We start from the raw sequence: 11,942 nt of genomic DNA, 5'->3' as shown, positions 1-11,942 counted from the left end.
CCTATCCCCTTCCTAACTCCCTACCTACACTCACCTTTCCTGGCCCCGTCCCCGCCTCTTCGACCTGTTTGTTTCCTCTCCACCTATCCTCTCCTCTATCCCTCTTCTATCCGCCTCCCACTCTCTCCCTATTTATTTCAAAACCCCCTTCCCCTCCCCCTTTTCTGATGAAGGGTCTAGGCCCGAAACGTCAGCCTCTCTGCTCCTATGATGCTGCTTGGCCTGCTGTGTTCATCCAGCCCTGCACCTTGTTGTCTCGGATTCTCCAGCATCTACAGTTCCTACTATCTCTAACGTGCTTACTAATATGGCTTCTAGATTTGTTCATAAATTTGACCTTTGAACCATAGAATAGCTTTGGGCTATTCAAGACAGGAAAAATGTGTAAGTAATGCTCATGCACTTTGATTGATTTTGATATTACAAGAAAGTTCTTTGCTTTACAAGGAAAACATTTGAAATTGACATACTACCTGATATGGGCAATGATGAAACTAAAGAAACTTTAACTGGCTATTTTTCTACCTTAAATTACATCAAACTTGTTTTCTTTCAGTGACTGCACAACTCAAATTCTGCACTTTTTTTTTAGAAACAGTTTTGTTGGCTTGCAGCAAATCTCTGAAAAAGAGACATGCTGGACTTGAAACATTAACTCTGTTTCTGTTTCCACAGATTCTGCCAGACCTGCTGAGTTTCTTCAGTACCTCCTAATTTTATTTCAGATTTCCAGCATCCACAGTATTTTGTTTTTATGTAATTTTACCAGTGCAGGGTAGGAGGTCAAACCTCTTGGCAAAATAATATTTGAGCAAAATTATGCATAACCTTAGATGGGTTGTTGGAGTGGGGTATAGAATTTGATCTAGATGAATGAAATGCAATGAATGTTAAAAATAAGCAACTAGTCAACAGCAACTATTTAAATGTCAAAGACAAAATAAATTATGTCTTGACAAATCCAGTCAAGCAAGACCAACTCTAATTGGAGATTTAATACTGGAGTGGAAACTACACTTCTCTCAGTGATATGAAGAGTGCAAGAGTAAAGAGTATAATGGTTGCAGACAACATCACTTCAACTGGTGCTGTGGATTATCTAATAAACTTTGTGATTTTGGATATTTTTGTCAGTGACCATAGTACACGTGGACAAAAAGTTGGCTGGATGGGACCTTACAATATTTAACATAATAGTGAAACAAAACATACTGCAAGCAACTTTGAAGATCATAATGCATGTTTACTTGTTATGTTTCAGTCAACAAGTCATATAAATAAATTTTAAATCCAACTGAAAGGTTACAAATGCTTAGTACGTTCTTACATCTCAGGTGCAATTCATGTACAGCTACTAAATGTAGATAACACAACTTGCTTTTTTAATTGAATTATTAGATAAAGCATTTTACTTTGAAAAAGAAAAACATTTTGCGCAAAAAGTCAACTCTCAAACTTGTAATCAGCAACAGGTCAAAATGGAACAAAATGGCTATATATATATATGAGACAACAAGGATGAACACAGCAGGCCAAGCAGCATCATAGGAGCAGTGGAACAGGAAACTAGAGGCCCTAGATGTTTGAAATTGATGTTTGTATGTTCAGGTTAGAAATCAAACTAGAACACGATTCATGAGAGACGGAGAGTGAAAGGAATGATTGTGCATATAAAGGAATCTCTAGCAAATATAATTACAAAAGCTAAAATCAATGATAAAAATGAAATTGCATTTGAAACAGAAAAGGTTGCAATTATTTTGTTAGATCAAGTTATAGATTTTATGTTCTGCTAATGTATATAAATATGGGAGCAATTTCATATTAACTAGTTTCACATGATCTTATTTAAAAGAGTTAAGTGGAAATGCGATGAGCTTACTATCCACAAATGCCGAACCGAACTGTTGGAACTGGAAGCATAACATTACTTTACTAGTTTCCTTGCATTCATAGTAAAAGGAAATTTTATTAGAGCTTTAATAGCAATAGAAATGCAAAGCATTTAAGCAATGGTTCTTTAAAAGAAAGTAACATTATACTGAACTTTCAGTCCCTGATGTGGCTTGATCAGAAAAATGAGATTGTCAATATAGAGAAAAAAAAGTCCAACTTTACGCTGAAGATTTAAACAGCAAGATGGGAATCTTGCTGATGATTGGCAAGCTGTCCATTTGAACATATTTACATCTCATTAGTATCTAATCTGGCCTCATTTATATGCAATTACCTAATCTCCCATGGAGCGGAGAGACAATTCCTGACATGAAAATCATAGTGGGTAGCTGGTGTCCCAGCTCATCACTTGCTTCATAAAGTCTCCATCTCAGCCAGCAGTCCCAATATCTCAGGGCCAGGCTGCATTGCCAGCAATCATCTGCACTCCCCATCAATTGAAATTCGCAGTGAAACACACTAACCCTGACCACATCATCGTGGCACATTTCTGTTTACTTACAATACAGTTTTCCTCTTCAATACTGCTATTTGGAGTACAACAACGCATTGCATTGCTATGCTGTTGTCAATCCGCATTGTACTCAGGGACATGCATCCATCTAATGTGGGCCGAATGGCCTGTTTCCACACTGTAGGGATTCTATGATGTATGAGCTTTACATATTAATTATAGTAATGTTTGTGAAGCATAAGTAATGTTATTTGGGCTGTACAGATTTACCTGAGATGCCAAAGCAGCAAACACCTTCCAAGGTTCTATAGTCTGCCCAAGTTACAGAAGCTGCACATTTCAGGAAGAAGCAGCATTGGACCATAAAACATCCACACCACTGTGAGATGATACTTTTCATGGGTACTGTGGGGTGGGATTAGATTGGAAAGGTTCTCATGATAGGTGCCACATATAGAATCTTCAACTGAATCTGTGCCAAAACATCTGAGCAACATAGTTCTGAATCTGGACAATGTCCACACAGACACAGTCACACTAGCCCCCTTGTCGGGGGCCTCCATGACCCAATGTTTCGAGGACATTGTGTAAATGTAATTAGTTTGTGTTCTGACTGCTGAATGATCACATTACCGAGCAACTACTTTGTTTCTGACACTGCCCCACGGAGGTTCATTGGGACCATTGCCAGTGGATCCAGGCACAGAAGCTGTGGTTGTCCCTGTCATTGGTGTACTAAAGGCTGCTATGTGAATGGATGATGACCATTTGTAACTGAAAGTCCAAGAACAGCTCAACGTTAAGCAAACGTGTAGCCATTTCATACTATTCAGTTTCTAACTATATGCACTCTCATAATGTGGCATGGATGCAGTAGAGGCAGAGTTGCTTCTGTTCTGCAGAATGCCATGAAGATGAGAGAGGGACAGTGGTATTATACACTATTAGGAGATAGAAGTCAGAATGCCATATCATGATATTCAGAGTATCTACATTGCAAAATGTCCTTCCACTGGGGCCTACAAGGTCCATTGGATGGCCCCTACACCTAAGATTTCCATGCAGGTCCCATCTGGAGCTTCATACCACTAACATGCAGACAGAAGATGCTGCTTATCCCTTGGAATCTCTGTTCCATACAAGTGAAGAATGCATCCAGCCTATATGATGGATGATGAGAGCCATTGTAATGTTCTGAGTAACAATATGAGGACATTTTCCAAATGGAAAAGTACCTTCAACATCCTACAATACACAACTATTGGCCAAAACAATGTAGTCATGATCTGTTTGTGAACTTTATTCAATGGAATAGAGTATCGTGAAATCATCTTTCACTGACTAAATGATTTGATACTTCTGAGGCCAGCAATCGCAACTGCAAATGTAGCTTAATTGCTTAATGTTTCCTGGGATACACATTGTGAAGGAATGAATCTATCCTATAGTGGAGCCTTGTGGTAGTTACCTCTGAAGAATCTGTGGCTTCTTCCTGGTGCAGGGGGTGATGATATTTGAGGAGCTGCTTTCTTTGTGGTAGTGATCTTATGGATGCCACTGGTACCTACAGAGAAGAAGAAAAAGGAAATGAACTGCAAAATATAGGTAGACATTTGAGCATGTTCAGAATACATTCATATTGTGGCAACAGGAGAGTAGCACAGCACATCTTCACTTTTTTGCCAGAACATGGAGGTCTTGGCATTGTCACATGAGCGGTAATGGTCCTACCCTACTAAGGCAAAGATTCACTCCTCATAGATGGTTAGGTGAGAAAATGTCAGCTCTCCACCACCTGATTTGGTTCTCTCCTCCCAATTGTGGAGAAGTTCTCCTGGAATGAGATAATTGGTGGGAGGGACTGAGTGAGATGAAAGTGCCTGGCACAGAGTTCGTCCCGATGTAGATGGGGGAGAGGTTGGTGTGGTGCCTTGCGTGAGTGAGCAGGCAATTACTCTCTCAGAGTGCAGATGACCATTGACCTTCTTCTTGCACTGCTGGGCCTTGCTCCAGCCCTACATGTCACGTTAACCCAGATGGCAACATTCGACCACACTGACAGGCTCTGGTGCCACGATCTCCTCTGGCAGTTCTGAGGAAAGAGGATGGCTTTCCTCTCCACCACCCGTCCATCAGGACCCCAAGGTTTCAGTCAGCAAATTGAGATGTCATCGTGCCTCTGTGAGCTAGTCCTGGGGAAATTTTTCTGATACTGCAACAATGAAAGACAGATCCCGACTCGCAACGATTGACTTGGTGCAAAGTTGGGGTTTAAATGGTGGTGGAAATTTGAGAAGGTCCTAACTTTGGTGAGTACTTCTGCACCAGGGTGTGTGAAAGATTGCATGTTAGCCTTGCCATTGAAGCTTAGTGTAAAGTTAATGAGGGGATCAGTGTAAAATTGTGTGAGAAAACTCATTAGAGATCATGGAGCGATACCCTTCATGAACTTCCCAAAATTGACACAGCCTACTTTCAGAAATATTCAACCCTATGTTGTCCATAATGAGTGGCTGTACAAGAAGTGTACCAAGATGCAAGTGGGCACTGAGGTTCCAAGCCCATTGAGTAGATGTTTACTAATTAAAATTGTGAATCCTGCACATTGATGATTGGTTGTATCCTCAAGACCCAACTGCACTTCTGTGGCATAACCAAATACTGAAATGTTCTTTCAGTAATGCTGTTTCACAACAATGAACATGCAAACAATTTTTTTCATGTGGCTACAGTCAGCAATTAGACAGACATGTGATATGCTGTATTCCAAACCTTTGTAGTAAATGGTTAAAGGTAAGGACGTCTTGCTGAAATTATAAAGGGCTGTCGAGAGTTCACATCTTGGAGTAATATGGATAACTTTCATATCTGTCCCCAATGAACAATGTACTTGTCATTGACAGGATGTATGAAATGTTTATTACATTTATGTTTAAAATGAAAGGTCTGAACCAGGAAAGGAGATGGAGCAAGGTGGTCCTTCACTTTCTGTAGTTTAGAAAAATGAAAGCATGTCCCATTGAAACATATAACATTCTGAGAGTACTTAAGAGTGAGGTCCTGAAAGGCTGTTTCCTCTGTTTGCAGGAACTAAGACTAGGGGTCATAATGTCAATAAAAAGTCAACCATTTAAATCCAAGTTCAGGGGAGATTGCTTCACTTAGTGTTGTGAATCTTTGAAATTCTCAACTCCAGGCAGCTGTTGATGCTCAGTCAATGAGTTTATTCAAGTGTGATATTAATAGATCTTTTGCAGGATAAGGGAATCAAAAAATATGATTTCTTAAATCAAGATATAGCAGGAAAATGAAGTCAATTAAAATTTTCAGTCCTAATGTTGTTGAATATAGAGGTTTGAGGCCATATGATAATGGTTTGTTATTTATGTTATTAAAGATACACAGGTAATGAGCATTGTTTGATTAAGGAATGAGATCGTACCTAAAGAGAGACAGCCAGGTCACTGGAGAGTAGTAGTTAGGAAACAGAGATCTTTATTCTGGGAATAAACTTATTATCAAAGGAAATAATTGTCTTATTTTGAACCTAACCATCTGGGTTTGGATCCTGTTAACAATGTTTGGTGCACCCACAATTTCTTTATGTGCTTGCAAATGTAGAATTTCAAGGTTTCAGCCTTTAATTGTTGGGAGATTTTAACAAAGTATTTTAAATTTGTAATGTTCAATTTTACTTAGCCTCTCTCCTCTCCCAATCCAAATATCTTATGTATCTGATGTAGCACCAAATTCAATCACTCTTTTGCACATTTCTCTCAATCCTTAGGCTGTTAATTTCACATGGCTTCATTCTAATTGATTCAGAAATTAGATATTTAGTTACACTTCACTGAGAGATTCAGCAATCTGTTTAATTCATGCTACTGATTATAACATAGTTTAGTGAAGATTCCTAGTGCCATTGATGTTGAACTGTCCCACAGACAAAATCACATAAAAGAATACAAAGTAGGAAATATAAAAAACAAATCAAACTTTTACATCACAGGGTGAAGTAAAGATTGGGACATATGAGGGTTAAGATAGAAACTGGAATATCATGAACAAAGCTAAAATAAGATATTTAATAATGTAGCTTAAAATATCTGGTTATCATAATGGAGATATTTAACAACATTCCACAGATATAAAACCATTTTTGTTTTCTAGGGAAAGCTCAGTCATTTAACAGTTATTATTATTCAATTTGTTGTTTAAAATCCCATTTAGATCTCATCTGAAAAAGGTTTAACTTCCTACAGGGTTTCTGTGATGAACTTTGAAAAATAAGTTCACATCACGTCAATTGATTTCACATCTGGATGGATGAAAGGAGAGCGAGAATGGGGACTACTGCACAGGCTGTGGTGGAGCAATGGGGCCTATTTGCTTGTATTAACATTTTATTATTCACCTAGTTTGCCCTTTTGCTATAATGTAGAGAGAAACAAGATGGCAATGTTTCTTGTCAAGAAAGTCAGAGCAAGAACCTGGCAGCTCCAGTTCACCACTTATTTCTCCAGGCCTCCACCTTGGCCAGCATTCCCCAGCATGCTCCATCATGAGTGCCTGAACTGCACCCCATCAATAGAAATTGGCATCAAATACACATACATCCTCATCACATCATAGCATGTCTCTGATTCATTTAAAATACGGTTCTCTACTTCAATATTGCACTGACAGCTGGCATTGTACTGTTGTTGCCAGCCCACTTCGCATGCAGCGATAGGCATCCATCTCGTGGATTGGAGCAGGGTGCACCAATGGGCTTTTTGCTTGCTCTCTTACTGCTCAGTCACTTTGCCCCTATTTGGATGTTCACAGCATCTCCGCTGTCTCATCAAGAACTTACAAAATTGCAGTCCTTTAACCACAGGCATAAGGACAGTTATTGTCATGGTTGTCAGGAGTGATCACTTAAGTGGTCATGTTGCTGCACTGCACTGTGTTATGTCTATGTCACACCCGCAACATATGTCAACAGGCTACATGACAAGCAGATATTCCAGCCAAATGGCCAGGTCTCAAAATCTAAGGGGAATTTGTTTTTAGCCTAGTCATGGGGGACAGTCAGCAACCAGGGGGTACCAGCACAGTAAATCAAGGACATCATCAGATATCAGCACAGAGAACTGGACACACATTGAGGGAGTCCTTTTCACTACAGCCCAGGGGATGGCCATGGCTAATCCGACAGGCCCAATGCATCCAGACTGGGAATTAATTGCAAGTCAGTCAGATAGATGCATAGAGATCAGTCAAGAGTTTGATAATTCTTCAATACAGGCTGTCTCTCATAGTTGATCAGAGGAGTGGGCCATGGTTAATCCAGTGGGTCCGTTCACTGAAAATCAAAGAGGATTTGTTTATTAAGGATCATTCCTGTGGTGTGGCACTGGGGAATTCAGTTGTGAAGATTGGAGGCAGCATGCTGGGATGTTATGGGAACAATAAACTATGAAGAGGGATCACTGGTACAGTGTAAGGTAGGGAAGGGATGACGATAGTCAATGGTTACAGCATTGATCTCATCATGGGCAAAAGAGTTGAAGCAGTGCGATCTGATACAAATTGCATTGGCAACAGCCTTAATATGTTTGTGGTTTGAGAATCAACATATCTTACAAAGGTTGCTCCTTGGATGCAAGCAGTTACACAGAAGTGTAGCTCAGCAGTCACCTTGACAAACTCTGAAATAGGATAGCCACCTACTCCTTCAGGTCGCTGATCCTGTTGTAGTTAGCATAGTTTTGTGACAGTGTCATGGTATTTCCTCAGTCTGTAGCAACATTGTGTCTCCGTTACCTGAAAGAAATGACATTGAGGACAATAAATTCTGTGCCTCTTGTACCCGCTGAGGGGACCTTCAGTTGTGACATCTTCATTTGAGAATTGTTTGGCATCTGCTAGAACTTGTAGCTGGTCCTGGGTTTGCTGGTGCATCTGTTCTTTAATTTCTCCTTGTACCATCATTCCACCACAGTGACAAGAAAACATTTACTTGGCTGGAGCTAGTGCTCATGCTTAGAACACTCCCATGTTGGGAATAAGGAAAGAGCAAGTCCTTAAAAATGCGAGCAGTCAGCACTCACTTCATACACAAACAATTGGGGACATGTAGGATTCTGACAAGGAGACCTATAGAATGTCTGTGCATGGAATTTTGGCATAGGGACCTTATTCCAACAAATGCAGTGATGATAGGAAATGTGCAGTATCTTTACTGAAACCTTATCCTCCCAAACCCCACAATCACCCAAGAAAATCATCTTTGCAACAAAAGCTTATTGTCAAATGCTTACAGTTCAAGCTGAGAGGAAATCATTTCTACTCTAATAGTGGTTCATTTTCTTAGGCAGGTGTTGACTTGCAGTAACAAACACTCATAATATTGTTAAAAAAAGGAACATAGACTCAGAAACACAATACCTAACTTTCTGTTGTGAATTTAGGTTATGTCTATGGTGCAAATATGGCAGACTCATGCAGTTCAATGTATTTCTATGTGTCATCCCAGATGGACTCCAAATAACTTTCAGACCTTCACAATTTGGACCCAACCATGAAAATCATTATCTACAGTACCTCCAGTGCCTCCAGAAATGGTTGTCCCTACGGATTCTCAGCTTCATACTCTCTGCCATGCATCAACACCTTCTCTCCCTGCAGTCGGACTTGTCCCAGCTCAGGGCTTCCCTCTCCCAGAGGACCTGTACTGTTCCTTGTTCTTAAAAGGATCCACACCCTCAACAAACACTTTTTTCCTGCTCTATCAGACATCAAAGACCATAAGTACGCCAGACCCTCCCATACACACCTCCAGACACAGACCTCCTCAACCTTTCAGTATCCCAACTTCATTTCCAACCTTGTCCAGGATCAGCCTGACACCATTAACCACGCTGGCGCTCCAACTACTCCGCACAACCATGTGACTGCCACTTGCACCGACATTGACGACCATGTGATTGTCGCTTCCGACAACATGCTGACATCAGTGATGATAGGGTTACTTAGTGTACAGCCCATGTGACTGCTGCAGTGTACACATCCACTTCTGATGAAGACTCCACCTCTGTTTCTGGCTCCAGCACTGCACCCAACCCCAACCCCAAGCCCAGTTGGGTATTCACCATCCCCCCCCAACCTCCCCATCACTGAGGCTGAATGGTCAGTCCTCAGCAAAGGACTCACCTTCATTCACCTGCTCCCACATGTAAATGAATTTCACGCACACCATGATGTCAAGCTCTTTTTCCACTGCCTCCGCCTCAACGCTTATTTCTTTGAACAGGAATCCAACCTACCCTCTAAAAACCCCTTCTTCCCTCTCCAGCAAACTCCATCCTCCTGAACACCTCCTCCTGCCTTCCCACCCTCCCTCGACTCACTCATCTCAAACTGTTGCCGTGACATCAATCACTTGGATCTCTCCACCCCCTCACTTACTCCAACCTCTCCCCATCGGAAAGCGCAGCCCTCGCTTCCTTCGCTCCAACCCAAACCTCACTATTAAACCCACCAACAAGCGGGGCACGGCTGTAGTATGATGTACTGACCTCTACCTCGTTGAGGCTTAAAAGCCCTCTACTTCTTCCTCTCCCGTAGGCCCAAACAGTCCCTCTCCACTGACACTCTCGTTCGCTTGTGAGGAGCTCGAGGAGTTCATCAACTTTGGCAACACCTTCCACCCCGCTCTCATATCCACCCGGACTATTTCTAATGCCTCCCTCCCCTGGACCTCTCCGTCTCCAACTCTGGAAACCGACTCATCACCAATATCCATTTCAAACTCACTGATTTCCACGACTACCTCGACTACACCTCCGCTCTTTCACCCTCCTGGAAAAATGCTATCCCATACTCGCAATTCCTCCACCTCGGTCACATCTACTCTCAGGATGAGGCGTTCCACTTCAGGAAATCCTGGCTATCCTCCTACTTAGGGATGATCATTTCCCCTCCTCTGTAATTAAGGATGCCCTCAACCACATCTCCTCTATTTCCCACACTTCTGCCCACAAACCCCCTTCCTCTAACAGCAATAGGGATAGAGTTCCCTTAGTCATCACATACAACCCCACCAACTTCCGATTCCAATGCATCATCCTCCAACATTTCCATCACCTACAATTAAATCTCATTAGCAAAAAGATATTTCCCTTCCCACCCCTGTTCGCTTTCTGCAGGGACTATTCTTTCCATGATCCTTTTGTCAGCTCTACAATCCCACCAACTTCTCTACCACACCCAGTACCTTTCCTTGCAACCGCAAGAGATGCCACACCTGCCCCCACACCTCCTCTCTCACCTCCATCCAAGACCCAAATAGTCCTTCCAGATCTGGCAGAGATTCACCTGCACTTCATCCAACTTGATCTATTGCATCCGTTCCTCCCGATGTGGTCTCCTCTATATCGGGGAGACCAAACGCAGACTCGGGAACGGGTTCATGGAGCATCTGCTCTCTGCATGCACCAACAAACCCAACCTTCTGGTTGCCATGCATTTTAATTCCTCCTCCCACTCCCCTGATGACATGTCCATCCTTGACCTCCTCCACTCTCAGAGTGAGGCCAAACGTAAGCTGGAGGAACAACACCTGATATTTCACCTTGGAAGCTTACAGTCCAATGGCCTTAATACTGACCTTACTGGCTTCAAAATCCCTCCAACCACAGCCTCATTTCATGTCAAGCCCTCCCCCTCCTGACCTGACATAACCTGTCCACCTTCCCACTCACCAATCGCTCCACCGTTCTGACAGACCAATCACAATAACCCTACCTGCATCCACCTCTCACCATCACTCTGACACTTCCTCCAGCCCCACCCCCTCCCTCTATTTATTTCTGGGGTCTCCTCCCCCTCCCCAGTCCTGACGAAGGGTTTCAGCCCAAAGCGTTGATTTACTTCCTCCTCAGATGCTGAGCCGCACACCTATAGACTCTGGCTTCCAGCATCTGCAGCCCTTATTGTCTCAATGTATTTCAATAGGGAACCAACTAGGAAAATGCAGTTTTGATGAAGCATACAGAAGAGTGCACAACTCTGATTGCAACTTTTGATTGGCTGTGCATATTCCTTCTTCTGGAATTATTGCAATATTTGGATATATATAACTCTGGGTGCCATTTGCCTAAGCACTTCTTTAACATTAAATTATAAGCTATCACTCTTGTCTCTTTATTCTTTCAGTTGCATGATGTGTTAAAGCTCTGCATTCTTAATACTTTTACTCTATGCTGTCTTTGAGATTTGTGAAGGTTGCAGACAACTCGGCCTTATTGTCCGTTGCTCTTGGGAAATATTTCCTCCATATGTTGGATGTACCAGAAAACAATTCAGAAAGCTCGAATAACACAATTTCTGCAGTGCTTACCTTCCAGATCTCAGTAATAAGCTTGCAGTTACAATAATTGAAATAACTGTATCGTTTTCCTTTATTTCAGAAATCACTTTTAAATGCAGTCATTTCACTCACTTAATTTTTTCTCTTAAGGTGTGAGAGACTCTATAGAGATTGTAC

General features: G+C 41.8%; 1 protein-coding gene across 1 annotated transcript in view; it reads right to left on the bottom strand.

Annotated features, from left to right (window-relative positions):
- LOC109930342 (dnaJ homolog subfamily C member 18) overlaps positions 1–9,653 on the bottom strand; it is a 33,455-nt gene extending 23,802 nt beyond the window's left edge. Inside the window, exons 1-2 of the mRNA XM_048603966.1 lie at positions 9,608–9,653; positions 3,879–3,974 (exon numbers count right to left, since the gene is read on the bottom strand). Coding sequence (XP_048459923.1) covers positions 3,879–3,974; positions 9,608–9,653 — 142 coding nt within the window. The remainder of the gene's footprint in view (positions 1–3,878; positions 3,975–9,607) is intronic.
- Positions 9,654–11,942: the final 2,289 nt, after the last annotated feature.

Source organism: Rhincodon typus, chromosome 12 (genome assembly GCF_021869965.1).
Source record: "Rhincodon typus isolate 14 chromosome 12, sRhiTyp1.1, whole genome shotgun sequence".
Classification (NCBI taxonomy): Eukaryota; Metazoa; Chordata; class Chondrichthyes; order Orectolobiformes; family Rhincodontidae; genus Rhincodon; species Rhincodon typus.
The sequence above is the reverse complement of the archived record's forward strand: the minus strand, read 5'-3'. Positions and strand labels throughout refer to the sequence as shown.